The 24483-nt window shown below is 38.9% G+C and overlaps 2 protein-coding genes across 2 annotated transcripts in view; one reads left to right on the forward strand and one right to left on the reverse strand.

Annotated features, from left to right (window-relative positions):
• The first annotated feature begins 1282 nt into the window (after positions 1-1282).
• On the forward strand, positions 1283-3134 carry atp5f1e (ATP synthase F1 subunit epsilon). The gene is made up of 3 exons (XM_003444769.4): positions 1283-1414; positions 1771-1898; positions 2934-3134. Coding segments are annotated over exons 1-3 (162 nt in total). The 5' UTR covers positions 1283-1382; the 3' UTR covers positions 2936-3134.
• Positions 2938-24483, reverse strand: part of si:dkey-11f4.7 (piezo-type mechanosensitive ion channel component 2) — a 30504-nt gene continuing 8958 nt past the window's right edge. Inside the window, exons 11-48 of the mRNA XM_025901537.1 lie at positions 24186-24227; positions 23859-23891; positions 23541-23653; positions 23023-23198; positions 22623-22799; positions 22135-22299; positions 21677-21877; positions 21381-21585; positions 21107-21208; positions 20830-20995; positions 17594-17837; positions 17379-17475; positions 16640-16799; positions 15643-15732; positions 15339-15421; positions 15075-15140; positions 12715-12827; positions 12443-12551; positions 12243-12317; positions 11924-12090; positions 11396-11595; positions 11154-11315; positions 10555-10848; positions 10177-10435; positions 9806-9994; positions 9516-9720; positions 9237-9369; positions 8941-9088; positions 8619-8833; positions 8006-8164; positions 7707-7854; positions 7233-7421; positions 6916-7008; positions 6273-6442; positions 4967-5083; positions 4615-4694; positions 4282-4507; positions 2938-4179 (exon numbers count right to left, since the gene is read on the reverse strand). Coding sequence (XP_025757322.1) covers positions 3924-4179; positions 4282-4507; positions 4615-4694; positions 4967-5083; positions 6273-6442; positions 6916-7008; positions 7233-7421; positions 7707-7854; positions 8006-8164; positions 8619-8833; positions 8941-9088; positions 9237-9369; positions 9516-9720; positions 9806-9994; positions 10177-10435; positions 10555-10848; positions 11154-11315; positions 11396-11595; positions 11924-12090; positions 12243-12317; positions 12443-12551; positions 12715-12827; positions 15075-15140; positions 15339-15421; positions 15643-15732; positions 16640-16799; positions 17379-17475; positions 17594-17837; positions 20830-20995; positions 21107-21208; positions 21381-21585; positions 21677-21877; positions 22135-22299; positions 22623-22799; positions 23023-23198; positions 23541-23653; positions 23859-23891; positions 24186-24227 — 5827 coding nt within the window. The 3' untranslated portion in view covers positions 2938-3923. The remainder of the gene's footprint in view (positions 4180-4281; positions 4508-4614; positions 4695-4966; positions 5084-6272; positions 6443-6915; positions 7009-7232; positions 7422-7706; positions 7855-8005; positions 8165-8618; positions 8834-8940; positions 9089-9236; positions 9370-9515; positions 9721-9805; positions 9995-10176; positions 10436-10554; positions 10849-11153; positions 11316-11395; positions 11596-11923; positions 12091-12242; positions 12318-12442; positions 12552-12714; positions 12828-15074; positions 15141-15338; positions 15422-15642; positions 15733-16639; positions 16800-17378; positions 17476-17593; positions 17838-20829; positions 20996-21106; positions 21209-21380; positions 21586-21676; positions 21878-22134; positions 22300-22622; positions 22800-23022; positions 23199-23540; positions 23654-23858; positions 23892-24185; positions 24228-24483) is intronic.

Consider the following 24483-nt stretch of genomic DNA (forward strand, 5'->3'; position numbering starts at 1 on the left):
GACGCTGCCTACAAAAAGGGTCTGAGCCGGCTTTACTTTCTACAAAGGCTCAGATTCTTCAGCAGGCTGCTCTATATGTTCTATCAGTCTGTTGTTGTGAGCACCATCTTCTTTGCTGTGGCGTGCTGGAGTGTAGGCATCAAAACAAAGGACGCAAACAGACTGAACAAACTCATCAGGAAGGCCTGATGTTGGCATGAAGCTCACCACCCTGGAGGAGGTGATCAGTGATATAATTCTGGCAAGACTGCTGTCAATCATGGACAATGACTCCAGGCCCCTCCATAACACACTGGACAATCTGAAGAGCAGTTTCAGCAACAGGTTCCTTTAACCTCGCTGTCTGAGGGAACGTTACAGGAGGTTGTTCCTTCCTGCTGCTATCAGACTCTTTAATTCATCCACTAGGGTCAGATCCACACATGTGGAACAGAATTAATCACACCTCAATGCACCCTGTCACTTTTTTACACCACAACATTTATTGCACACATACTTGTCCTTTTTTTGGTATATTTATATTTATATCTCTACATTTATCCATTTATCTTAATATTTATCTATCATAACTCCGTTTGTACACTTATTTATATGAGTGCTTCTTGTTTGTTGTATATTTGCTGCTATGATAACCGATGATTTCCCTCTTGGATTAATAACGTTTTTCTGATTGTGATTGTGATAAAAAGAAATGAAGTGCAATTTAAACTGTACGTCTGCCGTTTTTCTCCATGATAAAGAAATGGTGCTGCAGTAAATGAAATAGGTCTATGAGCGTGGCTCTTTCTGTATTATACCTTCTTGAAGCTGTTTTCTTAATTGTGTACATATTAATTATTAATCCTAGTCCCTTGCACATTTTCTGTCTTACTTTTTACTGTTCTTTAGTTAACTTCATTTTTGTATTATATTTTGTGGGGGTTTTACAGTTGTAAATGTAAAACCTTTGCTCCTTCATAGTATGAGGCCCTGACTATGCACCCGTGATGCTTTTACATGAACTATATTAGTTATTTATTGAAGACTGCACTATTGTTTTTTTTGTTGGTGGTGGTGGTTTTTATCCTGCCTGCTGCTGTAACACAATATTTTCCCCTGAGGGATCAATTAAGTATCTATCATTATTTAGGCTTAAAAAGAAATAATTCACAGACCATACCACTTATTTATTTATTTTATTGCAATTTTACTTTAAAATTTACTGTCGACTCAAAGCCTGGCACTTTTTTTTTTTCATCCACGGAAGGCGGGACAAATAACAATACCAGCTGTCAACATGACCAAAAACTGTTTTATTGGCTGTGAGAACAAACGTCTTGCGCATGTCAAATACGTCATCACGCAGACATCCGACCTGTCCTTGAAGCTACAACACAGCCAAGATGGTCGCATACTGGAGACAGGCAGGCCTGAGGTATTAAAATAAAGATACATATGTAGTTACAATGAAATGGCTTGTGGTAAATGTTGATTGCTTTATTTTAACAGGGTTTAAAATGAGAACAGAATGCTCTGTCAAAGAAAATGTTGTTTTTTGGTGTGAAATTGTCAATTTAGCTACATAGCTAATATACTAAGTTTACTAACGTTAGTGTTTCCCACCGTATGCGTTTAATTTATGGCAGTAGCGTTACCTCATTACTGAGTCAGGTGGGACTTCTTCTGATAGTGTGTGGTTTATTAATGAAGAAGAGGTTGTTCTTGTCCTTTACAGACAAATCATTGTCGGTAGCATTTAGCATGTGGCTAACCTGTGTGTCCTCTCTGCAGCTACATCCGCTTCTCCGCTATCTGCGCTAACGCGCTGCGGGCTGCCCTCAAGCCGCAGTTCAAAGCTGAGGCGATAAGGGCCGCAGAGTCCAACGTCAGAGTCCTCAAACCTCAAAATAAAACAGCATGTAAGTTCATCAACTTTAAAGGTACCAACGCTGTTCTGATCACAGCTCATGCCCTCTGATAGTATGAATGTCAAGGAGAGGCGGCTGTGACGGTGCTTTCAGTGTCTCCTTCAAACAGTGGTGTACTGGGTTATTATTACTGTTGCACACACATTTAAGCTCCACATTAATGTCCTGTCTAGTTAAGGTGAAGCTGTCCTCGTATTTGAATTGTCGAATGCATAACAATGTAACAGTGCATAAGTTTAGCGTTACATTTTATTCAGACAAAGTCAAATGCTCTTAGTAAATAAATAAATAAAAATATAAAGGAACATATTGGTTTAGGAAACGTAAGTGTACACTGAGATTTATAATACACAAGGTTGTTTTTTTTTTTGAGTATTAAAATTCAGCATTTGAGTGCATTTATTTGGTTGTTTCAGTAGTGGTCAAAGGCTTGAGCAGGTAATGATGTGCTCGTATTGCTAACTGTATATGTGCTGTGGTGGTTTCCATTCTTATTAAGAGACTCTGAACTAGATGACTTGGTGAACATTACACCAACTTGTTTTATGGTGGTGAGGTGAGCTCCAGGAGCAGATATGTAATTTTAACAATTGTGACAAACTTTGCTGGAGGGGAAATGTAGATGTTTTATTAGGTGTGCTTCTAAACTCACCAAGCTTGTTTTTTGTGTCAAGGTGAAAAATCAGACCAAAACATCTTATTTTGTCAGTTTCTGTATCTAATTGTGTTATCTGGCAGAAATGGCAGACCAGGAAATGCATAAAATATGCATTATGGGGACTTTTTCTTTGCACTTCTAGTTCAAATGATCCATAGCTATTGCCCTTGATAACATGGGTACTGTCCTTTGTGGCTGACAGCTTAAGTTTAAGATCTCAAATTTGTTTAAGATAAGATAACCTTTATTAGTCCCACATGTGGGAAATTTGTTCTAACCTTACAGTCACTGAATGTTTTAGATTTACAAAAACATTTTCAGGATCTTTCCATTAATGTCGCCATTTTTCTGCTTTGCTTTCCTTCCAGGATGTATGACCATGATGTAGATATTTTTTTTTCATGGGTCGTGAGGTCCTGCAGCTTACCTGTCCTGCACACCATGGAAAAGGAAAATAAAAGCTGGTTAACATCAAGTTGATGTGTTAGACTGGAGACCTGAATGACACTGCATCCCCCTGCCCCCCTTTTCATTTGTAATCAAAATTGTATTAAAAATGGATGTTGGAATTCTGTTGTCTCTTTGTGTTCTTCCCCTTGTAGTGAATCTATTGTGGTATTTACAGTACTGCACAATAAGACCATGATTTTTGTCAAACACTTTATTTTGATATAAAGCAATGGAGTAGTCTTCATAGTTATACTCAGAAATGTAGTATTTACAGAGGTATGTGTGTGTGTGGATCCATGAGTATATTAGTCAGAAGTCAGATGGGGATGTCATCTTTTTTATACCAGTAAAAAATTGAATTCGAAAGCATGCATTAACCAATGGTATGAAAACAGAAATCACATTAAAAAGAAATCAATAGGGCTTTTTACTCTTAACTGCAGTTAAGATCATAGGGTTTGTTTGTTTTTTATCTGGCAGGTAATATAATAGATCTTTGGTCATTTAATTTTTTAGATTTTCGTGTAGGTAGTCATTTAAATTTATCAAATTTGCTTTCTGGATAGGAATTGAAGTGTTGGTGAACAAACAGCTCCATCATTAATGACCTCTAGTTTATGGTCACATGAGAGGTTTTTGGCTGTAGTACATCTTGATGTGTGACCTTTCATATCTTTAGCAATGATTTACCGAGCTGCTTAGAAACACTTCTCGACTTGTCCTGTCACTTAACGTCAGAGGCCATGATTGAAAGGACACGCAGGGTAGCTTCCTGATAAAGCCAGATCATTTTCTAATAATAGATTCATGCTGATGTTTCGTTTGTGCTTTTTATTTTTAATTTACTTGAAATCATCCTTCATAAGTTACAAGAGTAAAGCATAAGTACTCTGACAAGCCACTGAGCCCTAGCTGTCTTTCTTCTCTCTGGTCATCTTGATCATGGTCTCTGGTGATCGATAGAGGAAGATGAGCTTCTCAAACAGTGTCTCTTCTAGCTCCATCTCTCCCGTCTCACGAACCACAAAAATGTCTGTGCAAAGCTTCAGGACTCTGTCGACACATGGCAGCTCCTCAAACATGATGGACCTGGATATCCCATTGAAGAATTCCCTGACAAACTTTCCGATGACTAGCACCACTGACATGTAAAGACCCACGATGCTGTTGTGAAGAGGGAAAGAGGACAGGTTTTGTGTGTAAATGAATCCACAGCTATGAAAAAGATTTCCTGTCAGGATGCAGTTAAAATGTCTTGTTACCTACCCGTGTCCGGCCAAAAACCCCAGACTGGAGGGGCTGACTTTATCGCTGAACACCACTAACTCGATGCTTTGACATTTGTGCTCGGAGGACGTGACAACTGGGGAGCACTCTTCCACTACCCACCACTGATCTGCCTCCTTCTTTGACGTCCCATTGACCTGCTGAAGCTGGATTGACATGGGCCTGAAGAAAGCCAGCGCCTGAAGGTCTGGACGGTCTGTCAAGTCTAAGAGATGATGTGGGTTTAAAGCAAAGTGCATGTTTTAAACACCAACGACAGGGAATAAGACTGACCCGCTTTGATCAGGTAAAAAAATACAAAGAGTAACTAACCTACTTTCATCCTGGTTGCCATTTTGGACTCAGGTCCTTTGGGACCCCTGATGAATTTAGGCAGCAGAGAATCAATAATCCTAGAGAGACAAGAAAACTCAGATTAACACCATAACATTTTCAAAACATTCACTAATGTTGTACACTGGAGCTGCCTGAGTTCCCTTACATTAAATTTAGTTTGATGTTTAACCTTCTATGTGCTATAGGGACAAGAAGAGCTGCAGAGCCACATTTTCTACATTTCTGTTTGATTTATGTATGCTTTCTTTAACAAAGATTTCATCACCTGAATAAGACACAATAATAAAGCATGCATAAACCATCTGATTGTGTGTTGACTGAGACTCACACAGGACTGCTGCTGTTGCCTTTAAGCATTCGCACAATCCCTTCCCTCAAGGTTTTGTCGTCAAACTTCACAGTGTGCTCTCCCACGGTCTCTGCATTCATTGATATGGACGCATTCCTTAGGAGGGGAACATATTTGCCAGTGTCATTTTAAGTGTTATTTGCACTGGTGCAAAATGCAGCCAAATGATGTGAAATTGCAAGTACTTAACAAAATTTAGCAGAAAAAATGGGCTAGTTTCCCAGATTTTTGAAGTTGATATGACAGTATAACTACAGTCATGTGAAAAAGTAAGTACACCCTCTGGTTCAGTACTTTGTATAACCCACCTTTAGCAGCAGCAAGTTCATTTTCTCTATGACTTATGGTTCACTCTTTTAATGTAAACATTGCTTCAGTATATTGAGGTTATTAAGTATTCTATTGAGCTCATTCATGGTCCTACCATAGTATTTCAATCTGAACTCCAAATCTGGACTTTGAATGGCCCATTGCAACAAACGCTCATCTCAGGGATTTGTGTCTGCTCCCATTGGCTGCTATTACTAACATGACCTGCATTACTGAAAACCAACACAGACATGTCTCCTCCCATCTTACATGTGTCCGACAATTTAGTTAACCACTACGCTATGAGGCCAATGACTGGGCCACTGTAATAACTTAATTCTTTTATTTTTAGCCAGTGAATTGTAGATTAGCTACTGTGCATCATTGTCCTATTGCACAACCCAGTTTGGGACAATGGCCTTACATTTGATTCAACCATGAAGTCCTCTGGATAGCAAAGCATACAAAGGAGTTCATGGTTTGCTCAATGATTGTGTCTGTAAAACAAGCCCAAATCACCCCCCCCCACTCTGTGCTTGACAGTTAGTATGAGGTGTTTTTGCTGATTTGATGCATTTGGTTTTCTCCAATTGTGACACTAAAGGACATTGTTGCAGAAGTCTTCTTGCTGTGGCGCCTTGTTCTTTTTAGAGAGTAGACGCTTCCAAACAAGCCACACTTGTTCAGTCTATTTGCATTTGTACTGTCATGAACTTTAACATCTAACATGCTAACTGAGGTCTGTAGAGTCTGAGATATAGTTGTTTTTTTTTTTTTTCTTCCCTGACCATTGCATTCTGTGACTCTGGGGTGAATTTACTATGACAGTGTCTATATATTTGATGGTTAAATTACTTTTACGAAAAATAATTTTTCTTTCTTTGTCTCAACTAGCCGACAAAAATACTAAGCAGAAATGATCTGAAGGTGAAAGATACATACACACACACACACACACACACACACACAGCCTGACCTGAGCAGTGTCCAGCGTAAGGTCATGTATATGTGAGACGAGTTGCTGAGCTCCTGGATCATGGCCGCTCGACTGGCTGGGCTGATGGTCCACAGTAAACTGGCATCGCTCTTGATCTTAGCAACAAGAATGTCCTCGGCTTCATAGTTCATGATGAACTGCATGGCAGACTGAGAGAGCATTTGAGAGATGATTAGATTTCCTAGGTTATTTCAGCAAATGCCACTACAGTGTTCTGGTGAATTTAACATTTGGATAATAATATTTCAACAAACTAGTGTTATATAATACAAACACAGCATAAACTCATTCCAATATGGCACAGTGAGTCCGCGTAGAGATTTAATAATGAATAATGAATGTAATAACTGTAGTGTCATCTGACCACCAGACGTTATATCTTCTTGTAGTGGATATTGTGTAAGAAATGCTAAACAGTAATGTATTTGTACTGGTGTTCTGGTTTTCTGCTCTAATACCTGAATGACTGCGCCCTCCTGTGGTCATAGGTGGTATTATTACAGCTAGAGCTGAGCTCATAAATTTTTCGAGGTTAATGTTTTCTGTGAAAGAATCAGATTGAGTGGAGTTTTGATGCTTTATGTATTTGTTTCTATTTACAGTAAAATAAACTGTGTCTCACTGGATGAGTCGCATAAACTTTGGTTAGCCTGTTGAATTTGGCTTCTGTGTACGGCACCAAGTTCTGCTCCTGGGCGCTCATAGTGAACAAAGGCTGTGAGAACACACAAAGATGCGCAGAGAATTAACACATGTGCACACACATACACATAAACCATGACACTATTGCAAGTATGAATTTAGTTTTCCATACACCATGACTTTGCCGTTTCACCTTAGCAGGAAGGACAAACTTTATAAATGATATTAGTAACCATAAAGTTTTTTTTTGTGGAGAAAAAGTATAATTAACACAAAATATGATGTATCGATTCTGACCTCGTATCCTGCGATGCTGAGCTGGATGGAGACGTCTAAAGGCTGATTGGTCACTCCGGCTGCTGACTGGACCAGTGACATGAAGAGCAGTGGGAACCAGATGATGCTGATGAGAGCAAAGATGATGAAACCTCCCATTCCATATTTCACCACCTTCTTCTTCTTCTGCCCTGGAGGGTGGGGGTATTTCTGGAAGAATTACAAATAGATTACCATCAAAAGTTATTCAGTCCACTGGATAAAGACGTGCCATTTCAACAGCTCATCTCAATTTTCCTGCATCATAAATAAAGGTAAGCAAAAAGTTCTGGTAGCTCACAGCCCAGACTCTCTCATCTTTTTAATGGAAATTTCTATAGTCTACACTGAAAAACAGACATTTTTCTGTCATTTAATTGTTTATTTTGTACTTGTTCAGGGACTAAAATGATTTTAAAAGTAATTTCAACTACTTTCTTAAGCACTCCTGCTTACTTTCTCAGACTCCCTCCAGCACTTGAGGACGAATATGTTAGCGTAGATGTCTTCAATGCAAATCCAACTGGAGAGAGACAGCGTGGTGTCGGTCCAAACCCAATCCATCACCGCCCTCAGCTCTGTCAGGAAGGGAACCATCCGAAAACTGAAAGAGGAGAAGAAAGAGAGAGAAAAAATGTTTTGAATTAAGATAAAAAGTTTGATCAAGCTCCAAACAAACCAGTCAAATTGTAAAACATGTGTCTGATGTATTTATGTTGGAGGTTATTTAGTTACAGTTTAACCGGTTTTTGTACCCCTGAAAGAGGAAGAGGTTCAGGTAGTTGTAGTTCTTGGTGAGGAAGTTGCCCAGGATGCGGTTTGGGTAGCCACATTTGATCTGGTATGCAGACAGGCCGAAGTAGATGCACTTTACAAAGTACCACAGCTGAGCAACTGGGTTTCTGTTGAACCTCCTGTAGCAAATAAACAGAAGAGATATCGATCTTTGCTCCTTTTACTGTCATGGATCAGATTCGTTTATTTTTATTTTTATATACTGTGCTTAACAAATTGATTAGGCCTCTGTCAAATGAAAGGTTTATGTGACATTAATCCACCAGTATGTGCAAGCTCTTTAAATGAAATCATATTTTTTATGCTAAAATATATAAGTATTGTTGTTATCCATGAAATTCTGAGATTTACTGTTATACAAAAAAGCTGAAAAAAATAATAAAGCATTATTATTTTTTGATTACAATGCCAGATTACAGTTATCCAGCCCTGAACAGAAAAATTAGTTTGGTGGTTGAATGTTTGAAAAGGTCAGTCATACCATGCCAACTTTATTTACAAAGCATTTCATTGAGTTTGAATTTATTTTACTGAGTAAAAAATGAGAAGAAGAAGAATTGATTGAACAATGACCTCTCTGTGACACCGGGCAGAATGAAAAACATCCAGAAGTGTATGCCAAACACCAGCACCACCTGGAAAACACACTTCCCCAGCAGAGACTTCTTCAGGTAAAGGGCTCGGTCCACTATCATGGTACCAAACTGGATCAGTAGCATGACCAGAAAGGCCTCTGGAACCTGGTCTTCTGACAGCGACTCTGTGATGTCAGCCGCTGCAGAGTATTTCTACAGAGCGATGAAAATTACCCTCATTGTTCCAAACCATACATGTCAAGTAAATTTTGTTTATGATTTAAATAATAAGAAATATTCATATGTTTGTGTAGTCTTACCCCAAAAGCCCAGTATCCGTATATGGTGACAATGAAATTCACGACATCAATGAGAAACATGAGGGCGTAGACGTCACACACAGGGCTGTAATCTGGGTGAATGATGTCATAGAAAAACTGCCTTATAGGTAAGTAGATGTGAAGGCCGCTGCAGAAAGAGAAGAGACTGCAGAGTAAGACAGAAACGGGGAAGCTCCTCTCCACTAAAAATAAATCTATGGAAAAATATTATCTACCAAAATAAAATAATGAAAAACATCTCAGAAAACAGACTCAGTGGACTGCAGACAACTCACATTTCTATGGCGGCAGCTTTGGCTTGTAGCATCCTCTCTCTGATCTGCTGTCTGATCCTCTGCTTCCTTGTCAGCGGAGCCTTATGTCGTTCCCGTCTCTTTTTCTTGCTTTGCTGCTTTTTGGGCTTCATCTCTCCAGTTTAAAAAATAAACAAATTAAAAGAAATTGAGAAACACTAGCCATTTGCTTGTAATGAATTCAACATGAGAACTTGCAAAAATAAGATAATGAACATGGAGAATTCATTCAAGACATGTAGGGATCTTCTGAATATTCACCACCAGATTCTGCAGATTCGCCTTTTTTATGTCTACAGAATAAGGAGGTGGTGGACGCCTGAAGGGGGAGGAACCTCAGACGGCGTGGTGGTTGCTCCCTGCTGCCCATCTTCTCTGCTCCGGTCTTCTTCTTGTCCACTTTCTTCTTCAGCTTCTTGAAGAAATCGGGCATCTCAACCTCCTTGTTGTCCCACAGCCCGTGGCACTGCAGAGACATGGACACAGGCAGCACTTGAACATTTCAAAGTAGCTGCTTAGAAACGGTTTACAGTGGTTAATTTTCACATTACCTTTAGGATAGATCGGTGGAAGAACAGCGCGAGCAGCTGAATTAGGTCAAAGAGGACATAGCCGTCCTTCTTCTCCACCCCAATGATGTTGGGCAGGGCGAAGGGCCGCTCAGCGTTGATGCCTCGGTAGGCAGAGGTGGTCCAGGGGAAGAAACCAAACTGGAAAAAGTACTTCACCACAACAGTCAGCTGAGACAAACAGGAGAGACGCAAGAGATGTGAGTGAATTCTGTTTGCAGCACGCACATTAAACTACTCAACAAATCAAGCATTAAAAGCATTATATGTGTATATAGTATTTGCATTAAGAAACTAAAAACACACCCTTGCTTCATTTAGATTTTATCTGACGTATTTACACGAAAACCTACTTCAGTGTAAATGATGGCTGTCATCCAGAAGCGTTTGGTCGGCCGAGGCACAGACAGCATGGCCCAGAGGAATATGAGAATCGGCAGGATGAGGGAGAGGAGTGAAGCTGACACAATGTGGTTGAGGATGATGACAAAGTAGCACAGCATCTCTGACTTGGACACCATGGTGTTATAGAGGGCAAACAGCAGCTTCAGCGGCCTCGGCAAGGTCAAGAAAAACTTGTCGGACTCGGAGATTTCGTCATTTTCAAACATGCTTCAGAAAGGACGGAGGAGAGAGGAAGAGGAAAAACACAGTGATGGAGATTAAAGTTCTTAAGCGATGCAGCTTTTATCTCTTTCATCCTGCATACTACATTTTTTGTGTCTACTAACTTGTTGAGCAGCAGCTCGCTGGCAGTGAGGTTCCTCGTTTCTTGACTCAGAGGTCTGGGAGACTCAGTGAGGTCAAGACTCTTCTCTCCATCGCTATCCCTGAGATCCAGCGAGGTCCATTCTGGGTATTCGGCACCTTCCTCCTCTTCTCTTTGCAGCGACTCCTCATCCTGCTCCTCTTTCTCCACCTCAGGATCTTCTCGTTGTTCTTGTTCTTCTTCACATTTCATCTCAACTTCTGTTTGTTTCTCATCATCTTCCTCTTGTTCATGACGTTCTTTTTGTTCTTCGTGGCTTTTAAGAAACGAGTGAATCATAAATCTTACTTTCAGGAATCAAAGAATCACATCTTGAAAGACAATTCTTGTATCTGAAGCTGTTTCTGGTAAATGAAACCTTTCCTGCAATTATGTGTGTTATTCATGTGGTGTTTGGAGTTTTACTGACTGGGATGAGGAACAGGAAGAAGTTATTCTCAATGGAAAATAATAATTTTATGAATTCTCCACTCAGGTTTTTGTCTGTTAGAGATCACAGCTAACGACAGGATTAAACTGAGCAGAAATATGTCTAAAGCGTCCTTCACTACATCCATTCACCTGGGTGAAAGTTCATCAGTATCAAAAGATGTCATGTCAATATTGGCCTCTTTCAGGAGCCTTCGTCTGAGCTGGTCAGCAGCAGGTGACACAGCAGGAGGCTCATCCAGCTCCTCCTGCGTTGGCTGCCGGGACACCAGCATCGTCTCGTCTGTCATGCAGCTGAAGTTAAGCAGGAGGGAGAGACTCAGTGTGCGTGCCTGAAAGGTAAACTATGACTATGTTGTCTGTGTGTAACCTACCTGGAAACACTGCTGCCCCAGGAAGTTTTGGAGGCTTGGTTCTTCAGCTTGGTGTACACATGTTGTGAAGAAGGGATGGCAGGTGGAGAGCCGGGAGCTGACAGGGATTTATCTAGATTGTCCTGAGACGACAGTGTGTTCTGACGGGACTTCCAGTTTTCATAAAACTGCTTCACACTCTCCTGACTCACCTCTTTACCCTGCAGAGCCAGATAATACAGAGATAGAATGCTAACAAGTGCATTAGGATAAAGGATCCTGGTTAAATAAACTGAGGATGTATCTGGTTTTGATCAAAAACACTTGAAAGACAAATTTAAAGACATTTGTGTTTAGTGTTCATCTTATGCATGGATCATGAAGGATTGCCTGGAATTTACTGAACTTGCTAATAGCAGATAATGTTGTTGTTTTTTCCCCAGAAAACTGTGTTAATTACAAATATCAGCCTTGAGACTAATTGTGAAACTTGATCTGGAATGGTTACATTGCTTATTGACTAAAATCAAGTGTTTATCCTCAGCTGACCTTCTTTTGCTGCTGGTTGAGTAACGCTCGCTCGAAGCGCAGCACTTTGGAAATGTCCAGGTTGTCTTTACAAAATGAGTTCAATCCCTCCGTCAGGTCATCAAGAAGAGACTGAAGGAACACCCAGCTGAACTTTATCGTGCTGATGATGCGCTGCAGGATGTTTTCTGTAAGAGGTTATGTGTAAAAGCACAGTAAGCCAATTAGAGTGAAGATTTTCCATGCATTTGATTTGCTTTTAATGGTTCCTGTTTGCATTGCAACAACAAGCAGAGGGTCATTTGGAACTAGGGCATTCCCATCCCTTAGAAGTGTATACCTTTTTTCTCCTCTCCCTCCTCCTCCACAACACTTTCATCTGGCTCGTCCTCACTGGATTCTGCTTTATCAATTCCTGGAGAACAGGAGCCATCATCAAACTGTTTGTGATACAGCATGTCTTTATAGTTACAGTCCACTTTACCATACATGTCTACTAGTAAGAGTAGCACTAGTAAACACAACATGATCCTTTCTCACCCTGCTGCCTCTGCAGCTCTCTCTTTGCTTCTTTCTTTATTTTTGTCTTCTCCTTCTTCAGGTCCTTCAAGGCCTTCTTTGAGCTTGTGACCCAGGCCTCATAGGCCAACTAGAATTAAAGACAAAGATGCACAGATCACCCACTGATCTTACAACATAGCTTGTTTTTGCAGCTACAAAACTCAAAATGAACAATTTAAAGGGAAATTGTGAATTATTTTAACTGTATCTCCATTGCTTTTAGTTTTGGCTCAGACCATTCTGGCTCTAACCTGAAAAGCAGATTTCTTCTTTGGGGGTTGCTCTTCCTCTTTCTTCTCAGGAACCTCTTCTTCCTCCTCCTCACTGTCACTCTCAAACAGGTGGTAGCCGCAATTGTTTTCCACTGTGTGAAACAGAGCAGTGTCAAAACTACATGCACACAGAGACATACCACAACAAGGCATCTGATCTGCTCTAAAGAAGCAGCTCACTGGCTAAAATCTGATGCTGCATTTACTGTCAGGTTAAGAACATTTCTCTGACTAACTTGAAAAGAATGTCTTTAGTGCTTGATAAAACTAAAGACATTGTAAATGAATTTAATGATTTCTTTGTAAATGTTGGCTTTAATTTAGCAAAAGAAATTCCAGAGTCAAGAAATAATAATGACCTAAATAAACATATTACTCAGAATGTGTCCTCCATGTTTATTGGTGCTGTAACTCATAGAGAAATAATTAACATTGTGAAGACATTTAAAAATAAAAAGTCCACTGACTGTTTTGGTATTGACATGAAATTAGTTAAGAGTATTATAGAATATATAGTGCAACCTTTCGCATACATTTGTAATCTGTCCTTTCGAACTGGTGTGTTTCCCTCACAAATGAAAATAGCAAAAGTTATTCCAATCCATAAAAACGGAGAGAGATGTCAGTTTACCAATTACAGGCCAATATCACTACTCCCACAGTTCTCAAAAATTTTAGAAAAGTTATTTGTTAATAGACTTGATAAATATATAGAGAAGCATAATCTCCTAAGTGATAACCAATATGGCTTTAGAGTGAAAAGGTCCACTTCGATGGCAGTGATGGAACTTGTAGAAGGGATATCTAATGCAATAGATAATAAGGAATATACCGTTGGTGTTTTTATAGACTTAAAAAAGGCGTTTGATACAATTGATCATTCTATATTAATGAATAAACTAGAGAGATATGGCATAAGAGGGATAGCATATAAGTGGATGAAAAGTTACCTGGATGACAGATATCAATATGTTGAAATCAATAATGTAAAATCTAATCAGTTGAAGGTAACTTGTGGTGTTCCTCAGGGCTCTGTGCTGGGCCCTAAATTATTCATATTATATATAAATGACATATGTAGTGTTTCCAAACTGTTAAAATGTGTATTGTTTGCTGATGATACCACTCTGTATTGCTCAGGTAAAGACCTAGAACAGCTTCTGACTACAGTGGAAAAGGAGTTAAATATATTAAAAAACTGGTTTGATGTAAATAAGTTATCATTAAATATAAAGAAAACAAAATTGATTATTTTTGGCACTAGACAAATGAAAAATGTATCTAAAATCAGGGTTAATGGAATTGAAATTGAAAGAGTGTTCGAAAATAAATTTCTTGGAGTGCTAATTGATGATAAGCTGAGCTGGAAGTCTCATATAAATCATGTGACAACAAAAATGTCAAAAACCATTGCTATTCTCTACAAAACAAAGCATGTCCTGAACAAAAAATCATTATACACACTTTATTGTTCTCTGTTGCTTCCATATATGACTTATTGTCTGGAGATATGGGGTAATGCATATAAAACAAATACTCTTCCTATTTTCAAGTTACAAAAAAGAGCTATAAGAATTATAAATCAATCAAACTATATAGAACCAACTAACATTTTGTTTATTAATCTGAATACCCTAAAATTTTATGATTTAGTCGAATATAAAATGGCACAGATAATGTATAAAGCACAAAATAACTTGCTTTGCCGCAGTATTCAGAAGCTGTTTAAAGTCAGAGAGAGTCAATATGACTTAAGGGGAACAGATGTCTTTAAAACAAACAAGATAAGGACAAACATAAAGCAAAGATGTGTTTCTGTTAGAGGAGTTAACCTGTGGAATAGTTATGACAATGATTTAAAAAGGTGTAGTTCATTTTCCTTGTTTAAAAACATGTTTAAAAACAGAGTATTAGAAAAATATATTAATCAAGAATGAAAAGAGCAAAAATAATAATTCTGAAACTCTTGATTGTTTTGCTTTGATGTAATTATCTAAGGTGGAAATTTTTTTTTTGTTTGTTTGTTTGTTTGTTTTTGCTTTGCTTTCTTTTATTCTTTGCTTCGAGCCCTGTGTACAGGAGCTGCATGCAAAAGATTTTTTGTTAAAAGGGTTGGCATAATAAGCAAATGCTTCAGCCAATACCCTTTGATTAGCCTTGTCTCATGATTTTTTTGCTTTTTGGTAATCTTTATTTTGTATTCTGTATGCTAATCAATAAAAATCAGTCAATCAAAAAAAGAAGTGAAGCACACAACCCAATGATAGGAAACAGCATTGTCTTCACTCTTTCCTCTGCCATACTCTCATTCTTTCACACTGTTTAAGGCTCCTGCTCACCTCCAGGCTGAGAGACCCAGGGCTTCCACCATTTTCCTGCGTCTCTCTTTGCCTTCTCGTCATCACCTGGAATTTACAGTTCGTTTTGTTTATGTGTTGATGATATTTACCGGCTTCCATAAAGTAAACACATCCATCACAGAGAAAAAGACAAGCACACTAAACCCCCTCCTCAAAAATCCCTCACCATACTCTCTCTACTGTATGAGTTTGGCCTGTTTTTCTTGCTAACATTAGAAACTGAAAAAGAGTCACTTGTGTTACCAGGTGTCACCTGCTCCTGATCAGCAGAAGGTCCTTCTGGTGCTGCAGGTCGACCCTTCTGTTTAGATTTGATCTTCTCCATCCTATGGAGGTGGAGAAGAAAGGTGGACAGCAAAGAAAGAATTTCATTGCACAGAGAAATGCATTTTTTCTTTGGACACATGACAATAAACACTTTGAATCTTGAATCTATAGGAAGAAGGCTGAAAGGTTAGTTTATAACTTGCTGCTTAGGAAGAGGGGAAGTGTGATGGTCTTTACTGTAAACCTGATCCATTAATGGTTTCAGTGTAAGTGTTCTTACTGTTTCTTCAGCGTCTCCACTGATTTCTTCTCCATCTCCAGTCGGGCTGCTACCTGTTTTTTCACTTTGGCCTCAAACAATTCAGCACCCCTTCAAGGTCGAGATGGACAGGGACATTAACTGCTGCGTTACCTTTTACTTTGTTTGTTTTTACATTAACATGCTAAGTTTACATTGTGACTCTAAAGCAGGTGTGTCAAACATAAGGCCCAAAATGCATGACAAAACTGGCCCAGCTCAGACTCCAGTGCGGTCCAATTATTACAGGACAGTCTGGGCAATGATTTACACATTTATTTCTTACAATTTAAGTCTAAAGAGTCTTGGCAACAGATTTCCTTCATTTAGTAGACACTTCTCAGTAAAACTGAGACATACCGTTGAAACTGCTCTTTTTCTTATATTGAGATATTTCAGCAATTAAATGTGCAAATAAACTTCTGTATACAAACACAAAGGAAAGAAAGTTTCACTGGTCTGGCCCTCTCAGCATGAAAGTGGGTTAAATGTGACCCACCATGTAAAATGAGTTAGACTAAGAGATTAGTGATGTCTTTTTACAGCTACTATGTTGTAAAAACAGAACAGAAAAAACAGAAGAAATAAACTGTAGTTTGGTCATTCTAGCAAAGCCTTGACAGCCTTAGTAAACTCACAGCAACTCACAAACATGCAGAAATACATTTTCATGCAGTCAGGACCAAATCACGTTGTTCTTTCCAGGAAAATTACTTGAAATTATTATTAGGAATTCTGTGTAATGAGTTATCCATGAAAGAGAGAGCTACCAAAAACCCTATCGTAAACAGCTGTGAGTGCTTTCTCATGAATTCTTGTGTCTTTGGTTTTCTTTTATATTTTAAGTGTTACACTCAAGCTAGATTTATCTAACAAAACATATCAAACTTTCAAGTTTTCAAACCGCTCACTAACCTTATGTGTAAAGTTGTAAGACTACTGTATGTTATAGAGCTAAACCTGAAAGTGAAGCACTGACCTAGAGGCCAATATCTTAGAAGACTTGAGGTCAGACACCACATAGAGGAAATAGTAGCTGAGGAAGACCCTCCTTTGTGCCAAGAGGACAGTGAAACAGATCGCATCCCAGACGATGCCGGCTTCACCTGCAGGCAGCTCACATTCATCATCAGGATCAGCTGAAAGGCACACAGGGGAGGAGAAATATGTCTGAAGAATTTACAGCAGATTTTAACAAACTTTTAAATGACAGAAAACGTTTCTGCATCCTCTGTTTGATAGAATAATGACTTTGATTTTAATTTTAATATATTTTAATGTATACCAGTGGATATTTAGTTCTGCTTTATTTTGGCTAATTAAAATGATCATTTTAACCTGCCAAATAAAGTGCAACTATAAAAAACTGTAAAAAAGAGTTGTTAAACATCTAAAAAATGTTAAATGTCAACATAAAAACTCTCATTTTCCATCATGTTTTTCTGTTGTTGTTTTTTTCTTTTTTTAATGATGCTTATAATTATTGTTTCAGCACTGTGACAATTTCATAACCAAACTAGTTCTCAGTTTGAACTTCAGCAGGTCATGCATTGAGTTGCTGCAATGTGATTGGCTGATTAGATATTTGCATTAATGAGCAGTTGAACAGGCGTACCTAATAAAGTGGCTTTGAGTGTAAATATCCCATCGAAAATTCTGGCACATTCTTTTCTCCCTAACACAAATCATGACTAAATATCCTTGTTACAGACACTTACGGACATCATAACCTTTGATGGTGCAGAACATGCTAAACGCCTGAATCAGCCAGCAGCTGTTCTTCACCAGGCTGTCCAGGTAGGCACAAGAACCCAGCTGAAAGAAAGGCAAAAAGAAGCGTTCATCAGTAATGCGTGATTAAAAAATAAATAGCTGCATGTCTTAAATTATTCTGTACACAACTTCTGAACTTCTTTATGGTATGGTCGCTTACAGACAGCAGGTTCTTCATGGCGATCACAAAGCAGGTGTACCCAATGAGCCAGTCCCACAGCCGCAGGATGTATCTGACTGGCCGCATCAGCACGCTGCCTCCAAACAGCATAAAGTAGAAACAGGCCACCAGGTAGCCGAGACAGAAGATGTTGATGCGCGTCGTGCCAGTGATGAAAATGAGACAAAGCACCAGCCAAAAGAAGTAGCTGAAAACAAACACCTTCACCATATCAAGATAGCACCTGAGGACAAAACACAGACCACATCTCCAGTTTAAAAAGAAAGCAAACCATACTGCCAAAACATTACAATGCTAAAGCGTCACTATAAAAAAAATATGTAAGCACTAGAGTTAATCTAGATGGTATTTTCTATTAGTTTTTATTTTTAGACTCCACATAGAGGAGGGCATATTTTAGAGGCAGGATTTAGGCAAATCAGTACAGGTAATACAATAAAAACACTGACTCACAGTCTTACAGACATCCAGGTTCCCAATAAACACATCCATGAATGCCTCATTAGGCCAGTTGTGATAAAATCAAATTATCAATTATATCAAACTAACAAAAACTAACAAAAACTTCCAATATTTTTTTATTTTATTTTAATTTGATTTCCAAGTTCACAAAATGTTTTAGTTAGTTTTGATATCTTTCAAGAGTCTAGTTTCTATTTTTATTTAAGTTAATCAAAAAAAAAAATCACTTCTAATTCCAGTTTTTACTTTAGTTTTAGCAAACTATAATAATCTTGGAAAGCACATATTTAAAACTCTTCAAGTAGTTTCATCTTTCTCTGTATTTACATTAAGATAAAGCAAATAAATTATTATTAAAGTGCATGCTATCCTTATTTACTGTACAGGCTTATGATGTTATTTTATGGATTTAATTGAATGCATTTCTTACTTTTTCAAATGTTTGAGAGAATGTTTTTTAAATTTTGTAGAAAGAGTAAATAAAAAAAGAAATTTGGATGAAAACTGTTAAAGGTTTGCATCATTTCTGTCACGGTCCTGGGTCTGTGACCCAGTGTTTCTGTTCTGTATCATTAATCTTTGATTTCTTGATGTATCTTTGTTTATTCTTACATTTTGGTTCTGTGTTTCCCCTCTAATGTAGTCAGGTCTGTGACTACGTCTCTGAGTCTGTGTCTTTGCGTGTGTGAGTTTCCTGTTTTACTCTGAAGGTCCGTGTCTGATGTCAGTGTGTTCAGTTTACATTTCCCCTGTCCCGTCATGTCTGATTACTCCCAGCTGTGCCCTCCTTCTGTGTCTCATTCCCTCGTTATCCCTCTGTGTATTTAAGCCTTGTGTCTGCCTCTGTTAGTTGCTGGTTCGTCTGTGTTGTTTCCTTGCGTATAAAATTTTGACTGGGAAAATTAGAGATTTTGTATTCTATATTTTCAGGCTTTTCAGCTCATCAAGGAAACAAGGACATTTAATAGTAACTTACAAAATTACTGCAGTTAAGCATGGGAACACTACATGCCTAAACAGAGTTAGTAATAACACTAATACTTGCACTGTAGACAATAAGAAAGTTTTCAGTGCAGTTGTAGTACAATGAATAAATGCATGGATGTGAACAGACAGGGGAGGATTCATTGATTTATGTTTTGTTTTCTGTTTATATGTTTAATAAAAATCATGAGCTCTTTACTAAATGTTGCTTCTGTCTGGAAGATGCTCAGATGCTCAGATGCTCCCTGTGGCCACTGACATCACTCACGCACATCAACATAATGGAACATGATGTGGTGTTATTATGTGTAAACAAATAAGCAAGTTCTTTCTTTTATCCGTCATTAACCTGCTAGCTCTTTAGTACAAAGTCTGTCTGGTGAATTTACAGTAAGTCAAAATCAGGCTTCCTGCCTTCTGTGCACACTTTTCTGGCAGCTCCATTGAATCGAACTGAATCAAATCTTCCAGCATTGTCCAAAGTACATGTGTGATGACGGCTTTATTTCTTAAGCTGGCAGACGGGGTTTTAAAAGGGTGTTCCCTCTGAGTAGGCGATCAGTCCTCTGCGAATAGCCCAAAAGTTGAGATATGAATATTAATTTTGTTGTCCCTAATGTGTGTTGAAACAAAGGAGCCCGAGCCTCAAAATCTTTGCTCATGTGGCTTGCTTGCAATTTTACAAATAGGGAATTAATTAATCAATAATATAGGTGGCAGGGGTGAGTTGATGGTTAGTTGGATTAAAACAATCAGAGAAGAGGAGCAGGAAGGGTGCGTGTGAGAGAACGGTGCAGAGCAAGAAGAAGGACAATCATTTAGATTAAATCTGAACTTGTTCAAAGAGTAGTAGGACAAACAGTTCAATCTACTTTCATGTATTTTGTAGCCATCATAATCAGAAAATTCAGACTTCTTCTGCATACACGGCACTGAGTCCTGGGGGCAGCAGCATAAGCAGAGAAGCCCATACCTTCCTCTTTCAAGCCATCTTCTTCAGTTCATCCAGAAGAACATCGAGGCATTCCCAGCCCAACTCAGAGAGATAATCTCTCCAGCGTGTCCTGGGTCTACCTTGGAGCCTGCTCACGGTAGGGGAAAACACCTCATCCAGGAGGCACCAAAAAGCATCCTTGTCAGATGCCTGAACCACCTCAGCTGGCTCCTTTCAATGTGGAGGAATAGCAGCTCTACTCTGAGCCCCTGAATGCCTGAAACCTATCACTAAGGGACAGGCCAGCTTGATTCTGCCACTTGTATCTGCAATCTTCTAAGCTGCCAGGGAGTCGATTTTCTTGTCTTTATTTTGCAAAATTGTACAATTGTACATGAATTAATAATTCCAAATGTGTTTTCCACATGGAAAGTTTTTGGTTTTGTCTGAGAATTTTCAGAAATATATTTTGCAGACAGCAAGAAATCTGGAGACCAAAATAAAGCCCATTAACAAAAGTTCCTGGAAATGAGACACACATAAATTAATAATCTAATTCAACCCTTTAATGCTCCTAAAATGACCACAGACCAGAGTGATGGGCTCCCAACTCTCCATATACAGTTTAACCCACAATACAAGAAGCGGTTTGATGAGAGTGCTGGATTATGGAGTTCAGGCTATTTCCTGCTCTGATCAGCACTAAATTTAGATTTTGAGGGTGAGTCATGTTAAAGATAAGAAGAAAATAAACTGAACAATAGATTTACATATTGTCAGTATACTGATAACAGACATATCAACCCTACAACAATTAAGAATCATACTTTCTGACCTGCAGTGAAGAAAGTTGTCAACAGGTATGAACTGGTTGAAGGAGCAAGGATCCAAACTGCGGCTGATCTCGACATTGTCCCCGGCCAGCAGTCGCACTGCTGCTCGGTTCTCCTCCTCAAACACGTGCCACTGCAGAGACGAGCAGAGCAGCAGGAGGTAGTCATCTGCAGACGGAAAAGGACAGAAATGGGAGTCAGAAGACGTTTTATGGACACAGGGAATTACAGAACAGGAAAAGAAGATCAACAAAATAAGAACTTGGAAGATCAACTCACAGAATATGAATAAAGGATTGGGTCTCATGGCAAAGTCCGGCATGTAAAACCACTTAATCACATTAGAAGACAAAGGGTGAACAGCTGTTCTCCAGGGGTAATCTACCAACCAAATGGAATAAAAGGCAAAGCACAGATTATTTTCATTTATATATATTTATATTTCCTTTTAAGTGATTAGGTGATTACATTTTTTATCTTAGAAAGTTTATTTATATTTCTTTTTTCAAGAAATGGAAGCAAAACTGCTACAAACTAGTAGAAACATCCTTACCAACACAGAAAGCAGGAGGGATGCCGATGCAGAGCAGATACTGCAGCACCATGAGGCCCGCTGTAAACGTGCAGTATTTAGACCACACTTCACCAATCGCCTTCCTGCGTCGCCGAGACAGGACGGCTAGTAAGGCGCAGGAATGGAGCAGGGCGTAGAAATCCATCCTCTGACCAATCACATTGACTGCAACGATTAAACTGATCTAAGAAGCAGTACAAGCATGGTAAGAAGTCAGAGATGTGCACTTTCAATTAAAGAGACACAGAATGAAAACTGCAGGCCTGAAAAAGTACCTCGAGTCCAAATTTGTAGAAAAAGAAGTTGATGAAGTACTTGATGCATGGCAGGATGCCATGGTCCAGGTGCTGCCTGGTGATGCCTTGGAAGATAATGCTGAAGGGTGGAGGCTTCAGGCTGTTATGGAGACGAAAGTAGAGCTGGTGGCGGTGGACAGTAGACTCAAATACCAGCAGACCCAGGACCATCAGATGGTTCTACCACAGTAAAAAAAACAAAAACAACAATTATTTTAACGCTATAATAATAGTATGCAAATCAAAGTATTATTTTCTCTAAACAAAACTACTGCAAGTAACTGAAATCTAAATTTCCTAAAGATTTTTGCCCTAATGAAGTTTCATGACTAGTAATCGACTTTAAAGGAGCTTTTAAAAGCAGGCGCACTCTTTTCTAAATGTTGGAAACAGCACAGTTTTTTTAAGATACCAAACTTTGACATGTATCAGCTCACCCTGAGACAGGGGAGGATCCTGCCCTCACACTTGCGCAGTGCTCCACACCAGTAGACAGGGTCAACAGGCTCGATGTAGAGAATAGACCTCCTCAGCAACTCCACCATGTTTCCCTTCAGCTCTGCTCCATCATCCAGGCCCGAGCTGTTGGAGGGAAGAAAACCCTGGACAAGGTAGTCAGACTCATTATCAAAGCCTGTTTGTGCCTCAGTATGAGAGATGACATCAGGACCATGTGACTGAAGTTTGTAATGTTTGTGCATACTAGAAGAAATAGCATCCCACATAACTACAATCCTGAGTGGCACAGTGGCAGTTACAATCACAAATTAACTTATTATGCATTAGCAGGTTTGACCACAGAACCTTCTTGCTGTGAGGTGAGTATAACTGCACTACCACAGAATACAAGCGCAAAAAACCCCAATAACACAGAAACGAGCCACTTAATCCAACCTCCAGAGACTTATAAATACATAAAACTCACAGCAGTGCAGTTAGAGGAGTAATCAAGAGGTTTGATGACTTTGAGCTGGTAAAACATCTTGCACACCACCATGACGCATGCCCACACAGCAGAGATGCTGGATGCTAAAGGTCGTAACCGTGGGAACGGGAGTGCAAATGCCCACAGAACCAGGAAAAGCAAGTTCATCAGTGAAACCTGTGCAAATGAAAGTCACAATTTCTGTTTCTAAAATATATTAACATATTTATGTACAGAGAAGAAGAAAAGCTGGAGATTAAATGTACCCCTTTTTGATGATCATCAACATCAGCACTAAGTAAATCAATACTGTTGGGCATATTTTTTTGTTGCTGCTTTAATAACTTGTATTTACACACCTATAGAATTTATGCATACATGATCAGAGCCAACATCCCACCTCTTGCAGCGAGACCCAGATGATGCCAGACGACACAATTTTGAGGCTGTGGAGCTCCATCAGCCTCCAGCTCAGGTCCTGGAGCCTTTGAAGCCCCAACAGACCCTGGATGAGCAGCAGGCTCGCCCGATCCACAATCACAATCCACTTGTCCTCACTGCTGCTGTGCACTGTTTCTAAGAAGAGGAGATGATACCAAGGGTAGGAAAGGGCATCAGACAGAATTTGATCATTAACACTGGATTATATCAATGCTGCAGCCGCAGACAGTAACAGTACAATCTCAGTTATCTGAAGAGGAAACATCACAACATGTGAATAGACTCCAAATGCTCTAAACTGAAAAAGTAATGTTTGCATGTGTTAAAGGAAGCCAACGAAGAGTAAAATTCTACCTAAAATTCATGATTTTCACCCATAAAAAACAACAACAACCTGTGCCGGCTTGTTAATGAAAAACATTATTGTTACAGATACTGTTATTTTATAGTCCCGTTAATATTTATTTTCCCAGTTACCTTCTCCTGTCTCCTCCTCCTGCTCTTCTGCTCCTTTTTCTGAGGAGCTTTGCTGTCCAACGCTGGCCAGAGTCTCCTGACTTTTACCATTTCCCATCTGCTCCTTCACAAGCCTGCCAACCACAATGAGCGTGTTTCATTTAAAGAAAATCTGACTAAAAAAACTTTAGGAATTCAGTAACAAATCCATTGGCAGTTTTACAGGTTGTTATATATCCAAGTATAGGAAGTAACTTTTCATCCAAACAAATTATATTCAAAATTAATACAATACAGAATGAAGCTAATAATTTTAAAATCAACAATGAAGAGTTTTACCTTTTCTGGAGCTTTTGAATGTTTTCTTTAATGCTGGGACAAAATGAGAATAATGAGAATGCTTGTAATATTTCAGTTACCTCAAAGCACAGCCAGAGACTATTTTTTTATTGCCCGACTTTTAATATTTTCATGTAACTGAAACATAATCTAATGTTCTCACCACATAAAGAAAGTTCATTTTGATTCAAATGCAGATTTTATCCACAGGCAGTGAATGAGCCGTGTGAGATGCAGTCAATTTTGGTGGATCTTTGTACAAACTATCAAAGTATTTGGACTGAGAGTACAATGAAAAATTTATAATAGGATAATTGCTACACTTACGAGTCAGATATCTCATTGACTGAATTCATGAGCTCTTCCTCTCTGTACGAAGAAAAGGACAAATGAGACACATAGAGTATGTAGTATAGTCAGTAGGCAACCAGGAGATAAACATTTCATAAGACTTATCAAAATTTCCTTTAACAAAAATAAACTAAAAAACTAAAAACTCCCCTTCAAAGTTGTGTCGTTGTGCATCTTCTGACTGTACCCAGTGATGCTACAATTTTAACATCCTCTTATGACGAGTAGCACTTGAGCAGCTGTCATTTCACCTTGAACCTCAAAATCTTGCAGA

This window comes from Oreochromis niloticus, linkage group LG20 (assembly GCF_001858045.2).
Source record: "Oreochromis niloticus isolate F11D_XX linkage group LG20, O_niloticus_UMD_NMBU, whole genome shotgun sequence".
Lineage (NCBI taxonomy): Eukaryota > Metazoa > Chordata > Actinopteri > Cichliformes > Cichlidae > Oreochromis > Oreochromis niloticus.